General features: G+C 39.1%; 1 protein-coding gene across 1 annotated transcript; it reads right to left on the bottom strand.

The window, feature by feature from the left end:
* Window positions 1–13,131: 13,131 nt before the first annotated feature.
* Window positions 13,132–15,709, bottom strand: LOC110690205 (acyl-acyl carrier protein thioesterase ATL3, chloroplastic-like). Its single transcript, XM_021867039.1, has 5 exons — window positions 15,254–15,709; window positions 14,949–15,049; window positions 14,523–14,632; window positions 13,602–13,697; window positions 13,132–13,512 (listed from the first exon to the last, which is right to left on the bottom strand). Exons 1-5 carry the CDS (start codon window positions 15,481–15,483, stop codon window positions 13,303–13,305), a joined length of 747 nt encoding a protein of 248 aa, XP_021722731.1. The 5' UTR covers window positions 15,484–15,709; the 3' UTR covers window positions 13,132–13,302.
* Between the last annotated feature and the right edge of the window lie 1,092 nt (window positions 15,710–16,801).

The following is a 16,801-nucleotide window of genomic DNA, read 5'->3' as shown; positions in this document are numbered from 1 at the left end:
TCAGCAACTTTCGGAGCCTACCAACTGCTCGAGGGTTGCCAAGCCCTCGACAGTTGTAGCTTATTAGGATCGGCGGGATTGGTCATCACCAATCTCCGCCATTATTTCATTGATATTAGAGATCAAATTACCACCACTCGACAAAGGAATAGCTACAAAACTCGAGTCATTAGGATTGTCTTACATATGAGTATCAAAAATAGGTTCATTATTTTTCCCAGCCGATGAGGCCATATTAGTTGACATTCTCTCCAATCTCCGTCTTTTCAAGAATCTGGAATTGCTCTCTTACATATCAATATCATCATCTGCAAAAACTTCACCAGTCTCCTATCCTTCTTTTGCCACAGGATTATCATAAACCATAGCAGCCCCTTTGATTAAAGCAACTCCACCACTGCCTGCCTTATTCGCGAGGGAGCCCCATTTTCTCATAGTGAAAACATTTTTGTAAATAAACCAACAATTTTATTCAATTTTATTCAATTGTGGAGCCCACAATAATGAAAAAATTAGTTGATTTATTTACGAAAATGCCCCCATGAGAAACAAAAACAGGGAATTTCCCCTTATTCGCCCCTGTCAAAGTTTAGTTTTAACTTGGCCTTACTTTCTCGTAGACTCCCTGTGAACTCTTGGCACATCTTTAACTCCTCTTCTTTTTTATGGTCAACAGTTCTCCTCTTTCTCATAGGTGAAGCTCTCAGTCACATCCCATAAAGTAATTCAGAAACAGGGGTCACGTCATCATATTTCATACGTTGTTGACATATACTGGTTTAATGCATCCATCAGCTTCTCATAAGAGAATTTTATGAGTTTACTTCCATTCGAGGTAGCAATTCGCATACGTCTCCTAAGCAGTTTATCCAACTTCAAATCCACCCTGAACCGCATAAACTTGCTCCACCTATCGGATCAGACTCATCAATTCAATAAATCTACCAATACTTGAGGCCACTGAGACTTTGTAAATAGACTTAGTGCGTTTATTTAGAGGCACATCTTCAGCTTTGACCGACATTCTTATCGTATCAAAGGAGATTTCTAATGGCTGAACTCCTTCCTCAATCTTCTTCAATAGCACTTTGATTTTATCAGTAATAGAAAAGAATTGAAAGATAAATAATTTGTTCTCAATTTCACGAACAACAACCCCTTTCATCAACCTCCAAGCGATCCTCAACGTGTTCTGCATCGCCTCGAACAGGGTCAAGGTCAGAAGCATTCCAACAAGGCAAAGCCTAAGTTGTTTTGATATCGTTTCCGTCTCTTCATCTTCGCAGTATATAATTTCCTCCTCCTCTTCTGTCAGGGTTAAGCCATTTTCCATCTTGGAAATCAATCCAGCCAATCAGTCTCGCGGACCAAAAACCAATACTTATGCAAAGATTTTTCAGCAAATCAATCGTCAGAAAATCTCACCTCTTATATCCAGAAGGAAGAAAGACACTCCACGAAGCAAAAACCCTGGTAAGCCCTAGCTTAGCCTCGAGAGAATAAATAAGAAAGAGGGAGTAGCGGATTAATTCAATGGTTCGTATTAGTTTCCCATATAACACCAATTGTTCATCTTTTTTGTGGAATCAGAAATTTTGATTAATTATTTTTTTTTAAATGTATTGGGCCGGAAAATGTTATCGATATTATCGCGTGAGTTGTAACAATTATTTTTTCAGGTAAAGATATTTTCCTAAAATAGTTAAATTATTAAAAAATAACAAATAAAGCTTATCAATCAATTAATCCCTTGTGTAAATTCCTCCAAGATAATTAATTGACCAAAAGTTTATTTATTAGGTGGAAAACAATGTGGCTAATTAACAGAGGGGACCCACCGGGGCCATTTGGGACCCGGCCTCGGTAAATTATTGTAATTAATTAGTTAATGAACTTAAATAACCTTATTTTACTTATAAAATATTAGGACATAGTGATTAATTTTGAGCGAAAGGTAAAAGATTTAAATCTCGGCCCCTCTAATATTTTTAGCCAAGATCTGTCTCTGCTAATTAATGTCCTAATTAAACTTTATCTCATTTTATTATACGTCATTTTTTCTGAATATGTACACCCTACAATACATGAGAAAGTATTAATTAAATTGACGTAATAAGGCCTTGCATATTTGCATGTGACGTTACATGCATGGCTATGACGTGAAGCTGAAAAAAAGGATTGCAGTATAAGCAATTTTGTTGCAAGTATTCTTCATTCTCTACTTATGTGTAGATGCGTAGACTGCATGTGTAGTAACTAGTAAGATATGAAAATTTTAGGGATTTGTTAAACATCGCCACAAATTACTACATAAAGCCACAAAATTCACTTGGTTTCCCAAAAATTGCCCTTGACCTTAAAAAATAAAACACTCACACTCTCATCACTCACACTCTCATCACTCATCTTCTTTCAACCTCTCTAAAAAAAAAAAAATTCAAAATAACGGCAATGTCGAGGCGGCAAGCAAGGAAGTGGCGGCGGCGGCGGAGGGAAGGATGTCCCAAGGTGGAAAGGTATATTTGTTTAAAAAAAAAAAAAAAGGGGAAAACCGCCGTGAACGCGGTGGGGCGCCCTGGCTGGACGCCCAGCCGGCGGTGGTGGCGCCAGATGCAGACGCCGCCACCAGTTGGCTGGCGCCTTGGCTGGACGCCACCGCCACGGTTGTGGCGTTTAGTCTAAGCGCCGCAGCCGTGGCTGTGGCGTCCAGCCCAAACGCCAGCCAACTGGTGGCGGCGTCTGCATCTGGCGCCACCACCGCCGGCTGGGCGTCCAGCCAGGGCGCCCCCCCCCCATTTTTTTTTTTTTAATTTTTTTTAAAAAATTGTTTTTAAATTTTTTTTTTTTTTTTTTTTTGTAATATAATTTTGAATTGTTTTTATATTTTGTTGTTTATTTTTATAAATTTTTTAATTTCGTTGTATTTTTTCTACGTTTATATTTTGTTTACTATTATTTGTTTGTTTTTAGTGTATTGATTTGCGATGATGATTATTTATCGTATAAAATTTTTGTATGTTTATATATTTTAAAATTTTGTGTAGGGTCGTCATGGTAGGGGAAGAATATAGAGCTTCTTAGTAGAAGTTATTCAGTGGAGAGGTCGGGGCATAGACATGTCAGATCCCGTGGTATTTCGGCCTCAGTTCGTAGAGAACGGATCCACCGTCGGATGAGGATGACGATGACGATGATGATGATGATGCTGAGGAGGGTGACCAGGAGGAGGAGCAGGAGGAGGGCGCAGATGAGGATGAGGATGTGGACGATGGCAGTGGACCGTCTGATGATTACGGTCCATTCAGTCAGAGGGTTGATGACATGTACGAGACGCATATGGTGGAGGTGCGTAAGGGTAGGGGTGGTAGGTTTGTTAGTAGATCTGGCACATCATCTGCGTCCACTGTCTCTGGGGCAAGCAGGAAACGGTCGAGGGCGGGTAATGATTCTTGGGTTGTTAGGAGTGAGGTGCCCGGTGGGCCTGTTGACGGGAGTGTGATTCCTAGCTTTCTAGGACACATAGCTGCTCGTATTTGGGAGGACCAGGAGAGGCCTTCAGTTACGGGGTTGTTGAAATGTCATACCCGGGAAAAGACTTGTAGTTTTTTGCGTACATGGGCTGAGGCCTGGCCGGCGGGAGAGCGAGATGTTCGAGCGACTGGAGGGCACTGGGGTGAAGCACGTTCCTGCCACCATGCACGATAAGATTGACAGTACGCTGATCACGGCTTTCATTGAGCGATGGCAACCGGATACAAACTCTTTTCACCTTCCGTTTGGTGAGATGACGATCATGTTACATGACGTCGAGGCCATTCTGGGGATTCGTGTTGAGGGTAAACGACTTTGTGCTGTGGCTGATGCGGATCAGGCAGATTCGCTGGCGGAGTTGTTGGCGGTGGACAGGGCTGCACTGTACACCGAGGCGCTAGGTGTTTGGGAACACGGAGGTGTGAAGATCGCATCTGTGTTGCAGCGGTGTTTGTACCCGAGTGCACGTAGGACGCCCGACGCACAGCTGAGTGCTTATGTTTTTCTACTCCTCGGATGTACCTTGTTTCCGGATAAGAGCGGCGGAAACAAGCTAAGGCCACGCGACATCGTAGATGCGTGTGACCCCGACAGTGTAGGCCAGTTTTCCTGGGATCGGCTACGTTGGCGTATTTGTATCGCCAACTAGGATTTGCGAGTCGGGCTGACGCGACAGGTATCACTGGGTGTCTGACTCTATTGCAGACTTGGATATACGAGTACTTTCCTGCATTGCGACCACATCATGACCCAGTTCCTATTGATGAGGGGATGCCGCGTGCTTGTGCGTGGAGTCCGCGCTCGGAGAAGAAGTCCGTTGACCGCCTCCGATCGATACGGTTATTGCTGGACAGGCTGTCCCCCTTAGAGGTAACGTTTATTTATAGAGTCTACATTTTATTATTTGCACATATTATATTCATGTTATTATATTTTATATGTTGTAATTGTACAGATGAACTGGATGCCTTTCGGCCCGAACCCTAGTGTTAGGGTACCCAGGACCCTGTACACGGGACTCATTCAGTATCGTGACATCGTCGAAGCGTACATGCCCCAGCGTTGTCTTCGCCAGCTTGGATTTGTCCAAGTTGTCCCTCCTCCCCGGCGTGCCCGATGAAGGCGGTCCGACCTGCATCGTCGAGGGAGTACGTCGTGGAATGGCCGGATATCATGACCGGGACGTGGGACCAGTTTCCGATGGTGGCTCGATTATGGACAGCGGAGTTGCAGCGGCCGCCCTCTGGGGTTACTCCCATGTGTGACCATTACTACATGGAATGGTTCAACCGGTATTCGCACCCGAGGTTGATCGCTGATCTCGACCACAGCGATGATGATTATGTGCCACCGCCTACTGCCACGGAAGCGGTATGTCTTTTATTATATTTATCGTTGTCTTTTAATTAAGTTTTATTTGTTGTTATTGTATTTCATCTTCTGTTTTTTGTTGTATGCAGTGGATGGTGATTAGGGGATTTTTATCTACCAATCACCGTCTGACAAGTGGACCAACCAGGTTTCTGCCACGTGTCCTTCACGTAGGCCAATAGAAGCCTGCCACGTGTCAATCACAGATACGTCCTCTACGGACCAATTGAGACACGCCACGTGTCCACCCATGCCAAATGGGAAAACCGGCCAACAAGGCCCAATCCTGTTTAGAGGCCCGGTCAGCCCTAGGTTTACCCTAAACCTAGAGAGTGGCACGCTTCTCAAGACTATAAATACTTAATTAATCCTCATTAAAGGGGATCAAGCAATTAATCTCACTTGAAGAACAGAGAAGAACAGAAACATTACGGAACACACTAATAACCGGCTAATCTCGCTAACAAAGCAGATTACCTACATTAAACACTCTCACCTAGAGAGATCTTATTACTTTAATTTCCGTATTAATTACTCCTTAATCAGGTACTAACTTGACCGTTGGAGGCGGAGCTCTCAGGAGTCTCCGTTATTTTGCAGGTACAGGCGTCCGGTTCCAGTCTCGGAATTGTAACTCTCCCGCAGGACATCAGAAAACCCCGAAACATTTGGCGTCGTCTGTGGGGAGAGTACTTCAGAGATGGCATCCAAGTCTGTACCGACTCCTGAAAAGAGGCGTCCTCTAAACGACCCTCAAGTTCAGTCGGACCATGACACCGAAAGTGAATTTGAAGTTGAAACTCATACAGCTCCAGACGGGACCCTAAGGGCCCGACGTACCCGTCATACCGAAAGGAGGGAAAGGGAGCATCTTCAAACAGGAAGCGGGCCAGCAGGCGCACCGCCTGCTCGGCAACAGCCGACTGATGGGTCTGCTCCCATCACAAGAAACGAACTCATGACCTTCATGAGGGACTTCAAGGGAGAGATTCAAGAGTTGATCAACAAGAAGCCGCCTGCTTCAGTCAAGGAGCAGTCGGCCAAGAAACCTTCCACTTCATTGAAGAGGAAGCCAGTTCAAGGGCGAGAGGCGACTCCTCATCCTAAATCTAGGAAGCGAGAGCCACCTGCCCTTGATTTCACAAAATTCCGTTATCCTACAGGAAATAGGAAACCGGTTCGTCATATTCAGGCGGATGGGTCAAAGCAAACATTCACAGATGCTCGGCTACTGCTAGAGCAGAAGAAGAGTGACCGATTGTCAGAGTCGGCTTCTACTTCAAACTTTCAAGACAGTTTGCGAAATGCCTCGATTAGGCATACTCAGTCGTACCATGAGAGTCAGTCAGGCGGCACCTCCCGTCAGTCCGTCTTTCATAGTGCCCAGGCGGTACCAAACTTACCATTTGTGCCGCAACAGTATTTTATGCAGCCACCTCCATTTGGTGGACCTGCAGCAAAAAACGTCCAACCTATGGACTGGCAGCTACGGTTGCTTAGACTTGGTGAATAGCCGTCGGCCTTCTCCAAGGAAATTACTGAAGCCGCTCAGCCGGCCAAAGTAAAAAATGTACTAGTAGGCGCCTATGACGGCACTACTAACCCAGAAGACCATCTGATGGCATTCACCAACCTGATGTACCTTCAAGGGTTGGATGATCCGACTTGGTGCAAGTGTTTCCCAGCGACTCTCAAGGGAATCGCACAGCAATGGTTCGGCAACCTGCCGACTGGTTGTGTAAACAGCTTCAGGACGCTTGCTTACTTGTTTGCCTCCAACTTCGCCATGAACATCCCTGCGAAGAAAACGACCCTTGATTTGGGAACAATTCAGCAGGGCGAGAAGGAGGGGCTTCATTCTTACATCAGGCGGTTCAACCTGATGAGAATACAGATTCAAGGGTTACCGGATGAGGTAGCTTATACCGACTTTTTTAGGGGTCTCAAAGACGGGTCTACCTTCAAATTTGATTTGGTTCGAAAAAGGGTGGCGACTCTTCAAGAGGCCTTGATTGAAGCAGAAGCTTATATACAGGCAACTGATCTGTGTACGATAAAACAGTCGGACGGGAAAAGGTTCGACAAAAGAGAAGGACGACAGAAACAGTCGTCAAACAAAGATGAGAAAAGAAAAGAGGTCTGGGCGGCTGATTCCTCTAAACAGCCGGCCCAGTAAACGAAGTGAATTTGTAGCTTACGAATTTGTATTGTCCACTGACCCAGAAATGTCATCACCAGTCACCAGATGGCTTGACTTCCTTTGCTTCAGTCATCAAAACAATGCCAAAAGTCCTTTGCTGCTGAATTTACAAGAAGCACCTGTATAATACACAAGAAAGGACAAAATGTCAACTTGCTAGGTGCAGGGTTTCATTTAACACCAGATTTATAAGTGCATGGGCAAATACAACAAGACTATGTTCTTGGCACCTTTGGGAATAGTGCACCTCACTATCAGTCAGCTTGAACAAGGAGCACAACAAATTCCTAAGAATTACATTTTTCATTGATAAAATGTACGGAGTACTTAATCTGTTTTTACAAATTAAACACTTCTGTCTTCACATTTGCTAGTGTATAGCTTCAACCACTAATATCCTTACAATTTAATTGTGTAAAATTTACACCAAAAAAAAAGATATTTTGAAAATATACATTGAGAAGAACTCAACAAAATCCCACATCACAATGCTTCTCTTTAACTATTAATCACTAATGTTAAAGAGAGTAGAGTGTTAAAATAGAGTAAAAATCAAAGCGTTTCATCTTTAAATAAAAAAAACTATTCATATAATGAGATAATGATAGCTTAAATAAAGCAAGTCACTCTATAATGCTACAATACTAAGTAGTGCATATGCAAGACAGGTATCCAGTATCCACCAAATTCGCCCCGGCCACTTATGTCCTACAATGCTATGAGTACATTTGTAGCTAATATAAGTATACTAAGTGCACTGTGAGAGTGTGAGACATTGATAGTCTCACCATTGTTATATGTAGCTTCAAAGGGTAAGTTATTTTTTAAAACAAATACTAAAGCTACACACTAAAAACTTAGTAAACCCTACAGGCTACAGCTACAAAGGCTGGGATCAAGTTACACAGCATCAACATCAACAATATTCAATGCCTCTTAAGAAGTTCCCTTAGAGGCAGTATAGGGAAACCTGGTTGTCTGGCACATGCAGCCTATTCCAACAAAAACAGAAATATTGAGTTCATTAACCCTTGATCTGAAACGCAATAGCATCCACCACTTCACAGCATATAAGATGTGCACACATTTTAATGAGCCACCTTAATTGGAAGCCTCAAATTTTCAGGTTTACACCCAGGCATAAACTTTTTGTGTAAAGTAAACAAATTGCTTGACATCTTGGCACAAGCAGGATGATCAGGTTTGAACTATTTCAGGATAACTAACAATTAACATAGAGTCATGTACATCGATACTTAAATTGACTGACAATCATGATTGATACAAATACTCCAAAGGTGTTTCTTATATCAACACAATTTCACAACCGCACATGTCAGTTTACATAACAATAAGCACAAAATTTGGATATTAAGTTCCTAACCCTTGATCTGAAACACAATGGCATCCACCATGTGCACATATTTTAATGAGCCACCTTAATTGGTAAACTTGTGTTTTCAGGTTTACACTAAGGCGTAAAGTTTTTGTATAAAATAAATTACATACTATTTGACATCGTGGTTCACACAAGCAGATCTGGCTGAACTAATTCGAGAAAACTTACATATTGCCCGAACTCAGGTACATTAGATACTCAAATTGGCTGACAATTATGAAAGATACAAAAAGAGAAAATGCTATTTTCTTACTCCCTTGTAATCATTCCCACTTGACATTTTGTGGCCTTCAAGACAGAATTATAATGAAGAAATTCTCTTAACTTATGCAAAATGTTTTTATCCTAAAATAGTATTTCAAAATTCTATAAGAAAATTTTGACATAAGATACAGGCATACAGCATATGAAATCGCCATATTTTACAGGAATCTAACCACACTTTGACTTGGAACAGGTCATTAGAACATTATATGCAGAATAGAGGGAGTACAATATGCGCTTCAAAGCACAATATGATAGTGATATACTATGCCCTCTAGCTTCTCAGTACAAAAAAAAAAATGTGAATAAGCCAATGATAAGAGCACACAATAGATACAGCATCGAAATAATTTTGCACGGACAATGAAACCTCAGCGCAAATACTATGAAGAACACACATAAAAGTGAAGCTGAATGGAAAACAGATAAAATAGAGGGGTGGACAGGTATGGAGACTTACAACATGCTCAGTATGCAGAACTTCTGCAACAACATCATAATACCCATGAAATGCCTTCTTAAAGATTTTCTTCTGATCAGCAGTGACATTTAGGCATTTGAAAAACTGTTATAAGATACTAGTGTTCAGAAAAAACTGCACCACGGGATTGATAACACTACCGGGAAATTCCAAAAATGTTATTATCGTTATGATAATCTAAACAGCGATGTATTGAATACACAAGGTTAAAAACCTGAAAAAAAAATTAGGGTTAAACAACACTAATAGCTGAAAAACATGAATCAAAAATAAAAAAAAGTAAAACCTAGGTTTAGATATAGGGAGAAAAATACCAGCGAGAGAAAGCACGGGAGACTCAGATTCAACTCTCTTCCTCTGCTTGGGTGGGTTGCTGCTTGTTGATCCACCTCCTGCCATCATCGAACAAGATATCAAAATTACTAGAAAAATTAAAAAGAGGTTTCTAAGAATCAAAAAATTACAATAATCATCGAACAAAAGGGACAAAATCAAACTTAAAATCAAACATCACATACAAACTGAAACTCAAAAAACAACAAACAAAAAAGGGCACCAAAATCACATAAATTATTTTCATAATCACATAAATTTACATCCAAATTTATTTTCAAAATCACATTAGATACTACTATACTCACAAAACCATTACAAACAAAAAAGGGCACCAAATCCGCACAACAAAGCATTCAAACATATATCATTTAGTCACTTCCATAACGTACAATTTAATAATGCATACTAACGTACAAAGAATCAATTACATAAACCCTAGAAATTGAATCTAAAAAAGAATCAAAGTAAAATTTAAAATTTAAGTACTTATAATTTGAATCGAAGTAAAATTCGCACACTTCAATATAAAATCCTAAAAGTTAAACAGAAACAAGAATTAAACATCAAGGAGTACGTCATTTCAATTGAGCCTCGATGATTTAAGGAGTACCTCACCCTTTAATCGCAATCCTCTACAAAGTAGCACAAAAAAAATCAATAAATCTGTATAAATTGAAATTTAAACATCAAGTTACAAATAATGAAAAGGAAAAGCATGATTAATTGTGAAACTTCACAAAAACTGAATGAAACAGGAGATAATTTGAATGAAACTTGTTTCAGAAAACCCTAGCCATCGATGGCGTTGCTTGCGGCGCAGTGATGGAGAAGGAAATCGAAGGAGAGAGAAAAGGAAAGCTAAAGAGTTAGGAGAAAGACTTATGTATTAGTGGAGATCAATGAAATAGATTGATCAATAGTGTTCATCAATCTATTTCATTGTAGGACACTTAGAAGAAAGAGTTATGTATTAGTGGAGATCAATTGAATTGCTAAGAGTCTCTATGAATAATACAGAACGTACAAATTCGATTTTTGGACAATGATGCTTTATCACACATATAAATAAAATAAGTTTGTTTATCGAGCTACTTCTAAATATCTTAAGTTGAAATTTAGATTTAAATTTAGACAAACTTTAGTGTGGCCAGCCATAATTTTGTTTTTTTTAATCCTACACCACAACTCCACCTCTCACCCCTGCATCCTTCAGCCACCACAATCAATCAAGCCAACAACCTAACCAGCCCCTAGTTTCGATTCAGCCCGACTCATCACAACAGCAACAACAACCAATCACCACCCTCCTCCACCGCCACAACCGCACTCCACCATCGCCGCCCAACTCACCCACGCACTCCAACAACACCACCGAACCGTTGCTGCTGCAGCATCGGTAGCCACACAATCACCTAGTTGTAGCTGCAGCCGCCAACAACACCACCGAACCGCCGCAACAGACCACCACTGCACCTTCGCACCATCACAACGACCCCAATTGCACCAATTTCGGTTCATCTGCAGCGGCCAACAACACCACCGAACCCCTGATGATTGTTTTTGGTTCTACTCTCGAGTTGGTTTGTTCTTCTCCTTCTCCTCAATTCCTCTATTCTCCAGAAATTAAACTTTATTTGATATTCAAACAGTAGAGTTAAAATTAATTTATGAAAAGGGGTTATCAGTTAGTAGGGGTTACTTGGTCGGGAGTTACTTGGTTGGTCAGGGGTTATTACACTACTAGAAAACAGCCAATCAACGACGGAAAAAATCCCTCAGAAAACCCTGAAATTCCATCCATAAGCACCGTCGCATTACACTTTGTAGGAATTTCGCGATATTCCGTCGGAAAAGTCCATTCCGACGGAATTTCCGACTGATTTTTAACTGTCGGAGTCAATTTTTACTTAAATGGAAAGTCCGTCGCAAGGTTCCGAGTAAACTTCCGACGGAATATTCCGTCGGAAAAACTATGCTTCCAACGAAATTACCGTCGAAAATTTTAATAAAAAAAAACAGTAACCCACCCCACGACCGTACCAACCACCCCACCCCACCACCGTAACCCCATTAGCCACCCCCTTACCCACCCCACCACCGTAACCAATCACCCCACCCCACCCTACCACCGTAACCCCATTAGCCACTCCCTAACCCACCCTACCACCGTAACCAATCACCCCACCCCACCACCGGAACCCCATTAGCCACGTAACCAACCACCCCACCACCGTAACCAACCACCCCAACCCACCACACCACCGTAACCCCATTGCCCCACCTCCAGAAAATCCGAAAATTTCCAGAAAATTTCCAAAAAAATCAGAAAATTTCCAGAAAATCTAGAAAATCAGAAAAGCTGAAAATTTTCCGGAAAAAATAGAAAAAACAACCCACAAATATCCAGAAAATCCGAAAACAACAAAAAAAAAGATTCATACCTTGATTCCACTGCATAAAACCTCAAATTTGGGTTTAGAAGGCCAAATTCGACTATGAAAACTCTAGATCTACGGTTTTCATGGTCGAATTTGACCCAAAAACCTTCGTTTTAACGATGGTGGACGACGGTGCATTGTGGTTGTGCTTTGACGGTGGTTTTCAACGACCATGAAGCGAAGAGAAAAGAAACTAACAGAAGTAGAGAAGCGAGAGAGAGAGAGGAAGACAGGAAAGAGAAAGAAAAGAGGCAGAGAGATGAAGGAGGAGAACGAAGGAAGGAGGAGAACGAAGAGGAGAGGAGAAAAAAGAAAAAAGAGGCGGAAGAGAGGAGAGAGAACAGAAATGAAAAGGGTAGGGTTTCCGGGTTTTGTAGGTTTTTTTTTTTTTTTTTAAGTCAAAATCAGTCGGAAAGGCTTTAAATTCCGTCGGAACTTTCCGACGGAATTAAAATCCCTCGGAAATTACTATGTTCTGACGGATTTTTTTTCCCTCGGAATTTTCAGCTTCTGAAGGAAATTTTTCGAGGGAATATTCCGTCGAAATTAGTAAATTCCGAGGGAAAAAATTTCCGTTGGAATATTTCCGAGGGATTTCCCGTCGCAACTCAGCTTTTCCGACGGACTTTTCTTACAGAACCATATTTCGTAGGAAAATTCGAATTTTCCAACGGAATTTGAGTCCGTCGGAAAACAACCTATTTCTAGTAGTGTTACTTGGTTAGGGGTTACTAGGTCGGTCAGGGGTTATTAGGTCGATCAGGGGTTACTCGGCTGGTCAAGGGTTACTTGGTCAGGGGTTGTTACTTGTGTGTTAGCTGGCCACACAGTGTGACCAGTCACACACAAAAGTTTCTGTTAAATTTATTATTTGCATATCCACAAATATGAAATAAATAAAAATTTATATTAAAATTTATTAGTCATACTTCCAACAATCTATGTATACTATTTCAAGTGATTATCTAATTGAACTATGGCTTGATCTCAGAGATCCTTTTTGGAATTTCAAATTTTAAATTCTAATTTTACCATTTAGTTAATCTATGATATTATTGATTAAAGTTTCGTGTTGATTCATTTATGTGCTTGTTAAACTAAGAAATTTATCTTAGAAGAAACAGAGTAACAATTGTTCATTTATATAACATACCCTGACTACACACAATTCACAAGCGCACATCCTAACAAAAGACATTCCAAATTGCGGAACTACAGACCTTCTATAATACACAAATTGTCCAACATACATGATTAACATTGCTCCTAATCATGCTCTAAGTTACCCTGCTGTTGCTTCACAAACATTTGGAATGGTCATCAACCCGTTCAACAGCGAGGGAGCAGTAGACATAGCATGATCAATAAGCGTTGCGCCCGCTTCTTGATGCATCATAAGCTGCCTTAACTTGGATTTCACCTCTGTAGGCATACGAACAGGGCGGTAATTTTTGCCAAGAAGAACAACAACTGATTTTGCTTCTAGAATCGGCTGTTATACAAAAGGTTGTGGAAGTTGTTAGTTAATTAGCAAGCTAAAACAACAATAACAGCTAGTAAAAGAGTAAGAAAAAATCAAACCTCGTTATTTGGCAACTTGTAGATATAATGCTCAAAGAATATACGAGCAGCTGAGGATTCTGAGACCTTCACCTTTAGAACAAACTTGTCTCCACTCTGCATTACACGAAATAAGCACGCAAGTGCGTCAGTAAGGTATTATTATAAAATTTCGTCGGGTGGCCAAGGGCAAGTCATAACTGAATATCATTTACATACACGAGTTAAGGGGCGGAGCCACCATAACAATATAATAATGGAGTCAATTGACCTCATTTGAATTTTAAACCTTAGAAAATTTCTCTACAAGATTCAGGTATTATTTTACATAATTTGTTATAAAAATTTCAGCTATTATAACCAATACTTTTTATTTTGTACCTAGTAAATACTATATTAAAACCGTCAAAACGAGGGCGCCCCCGTAACTCACTGTGAGAAACGTTTTTGTTTCTCACAGTGACAGTTTCATAAATAAAATGTACCACTTTAGTCACGGTGGTACATTTTATTTACGAAATGGATGATAAAATTGTACCACTTTAGTCATGATGGTACATTTTATTTACGAAACTGCCACTGTGAGAAACAAAAATGTTTCTCACAATGAGTAACACAGATTTACTGCGTCAAAACGGTCTAAACAATAATGTACAAATGGAGTATTTAGGTTGAAGCATACCCTAAGTTTGGGTTGTCTGTCAATGATAACCAATCCCAACATTGACATGATATTCATTCCCTCCGTTATTTCAAGTACAACTCTTTCCTCTCATATGCATATCATTACAAAAAATTCAACCCAAACTTCTAAAAAATTATGCCGGTCAAACAGGTACACTTAAAAACTAAACAAGGAAGTACTTTACTTTCTACTCTCAATAATGCAAAATAAACAGCCAATAATGATTCAATGAATAAGGTCGAAATGTGCATATGTACCTTAAGTGGTGCGAGGAAAGTGTGAGAAAGTTTTGACAACGCTAAAGCACCGCCGTTGCTCTCCACTGTTTTAGCATCCAGACCAATGCTTTCTAATATCTCATGATGTGCTGTGTATAATTTAATAAACATCAATGGATGTGTCAATTTCCATAAATAGTCACATTTTAATAATAAATGACTCACTTTCCTTTTCTTTTTATTAGGATAAATCATTGTAAAGTTGTACACTTTAAAAAAATAAAAAGAAAAAATTCCTATTTTTTTAATCCCAAAGAGGCTAAAAGCAGAACATGCATGTCATCAATACACCTTAATATATACTTCACATATTTTTACGTTAAAAAATAATATTAAATTTAACTTACACCCTACCATATAACTAACATAAATGCATGTTTTTGTAACGTAGTAGTATGTACGTACCAAGTTGACAATAACTCGAATAGACTGCATTGTTAACAACACCATATTGATCCAATTCATAGTCCCGTACTTTGAGTTCGATCTCTAGAAACCCACTCATCCTGGCAATAAGAATACACATGAAATATTCAATTAGTAGACTGTTATTAAGAGTGTCCAAAAACATAAATAACTAATATTACTCCGTATAGACTATGACTTTCACCAATTTATCTCTTGTTATATACAAGCTAAGATTAAGGAAAAACTTAAATTATGAATGTGGTGAACAAATATAAGTAATTAACTAGAAGAAAAGGAATTACTGATTGGGTAAACATTGTTGAGGGCTAAGTGAGGAACGATGTGGTGGGCAGCATCGGAGGCTAAAATCGGACGATTGGGATAGGGAGAGAGGTTGATTACTAGAAAAAATTGGTTGACGACAACAAAAATTGAAGGAATTAGGTTTTGCATGTGACATTACATGCGTTGGTGTGACTGTGATGAAGCTAGAAAGGGCTTGTAGTGTAGTCATTTTTGGTATAAGTATCATTGTGCGTAGTTAGATAATATATATGAAGAGTGAAAGAAAAGAGGATGATGGAGAAATGTTTGCAATAGCTTGTGACATTATATAGTAACGAGCCATAATTAGAACATTTTATCATGTGATTAGTAAAAATAATAGTCTATTAGTAAAGTAAGCAAATAAAAAGAGATATTAGAGGGAGAAAGTGAGAGGAAGATGAAGAAAATCAAAAGGACGAGAGATCATTGGAGGAAATAAATAAAATTATCCGAAGTGATGATGTTTTAATCACGTTCGGTTACGACTTAAAAATATGGTTTTAAAAATAAGTCAATGAAAAAATCTTTAATTTATTGGCCGAATACATTGTCAATGTATATTGTTTCTTATTGAGAAAACATTTATTATTCCCGTTCCAAAATAATTGTCTCACTTGAAATTACACAGAGTTTAAGAATAATTTATTTAATTGTAGGATAACTCGTATTATTTTTCTTTCAGTTGTTTTTTAATGTCCCACTATGATAATTTTTACATTATTCACTTACATTACTTTAGCTAATGTTTGTGCTTTATACATAAGACTATATATGGTTATATTAGTATATAATTTGTTAGAATCCTATCAATATATTATTTTCGCATATTAACTTTTTAAAATCTACTATTAAATTTTTATTTGTCGATGTTTTGCATTATCAAATGTCATGTGTTGGTAAAATTAGGGCACTTTGAAAATATAAAGGGACCATTATATCCTTAAAAATGAGTGATTAATGATCCCTACATTTTAAAAAGTATGAGATAACACTTATAAATAGTGTAAGGACAATTATATCCTTAAAAATGTTTATTTATCTATATGCCCCTATTAATGTGATGTTAATTGGCTTTAAGATTTCCTTATGTGATTTAATGATTTATCTCTTATGAATAGTGTTTGGACAATTATACCCTCTAAAATATTTATTTACTTATTCTCCCTCATTAAAGTTATTTTTTTTTAAAAAAAAAACTCTTAAATTAGTGTGCGGACATTTATACTCCTAAAAATATTACATATGTTGTCAACCACTAAAAGAGCTCCCCAAAAATAACTAGTTTTAATAAAAGGAGGATAATGAAAAAGAAATATATTAAGTGGATATTGTCATAAGAAAGAGAAAGTTGCATGCTTAACATATGCTGAAGTAATTGATTCAACTCTTTTAAAACGGTCAACAAGACAAATGCGTGATGCATTCTTATTGGAATGGAAAAATTATAAAGCATTAATCCGCGTTAAACCAACCTATATAAAAGGAAATTTCTAGGTATTTCCGTATATTAATAAAAAAATAAC

Source organism: Chenopodium quinoa, unplaced genomic scaffold, assembly GCF_001683475.1.
Source record: "Chenopodium quinoa cultivar QQ74 unplaced genomic scaffold, ASM168347v1, whole genome shotgun sequence".
Lineage (NCBI taxonomy): Eukaryota > Viridiplantae > Streptophyta > Magnoliopsida > Caryophyllales > Amaranthaceae > Chenopodium > Chenopodium quinoa.
The sequence above is the reverse complement of the archived record's forward strand: the minus strand, read 5'-3'. Positions and strand labels throughout refer to the sequence as shown.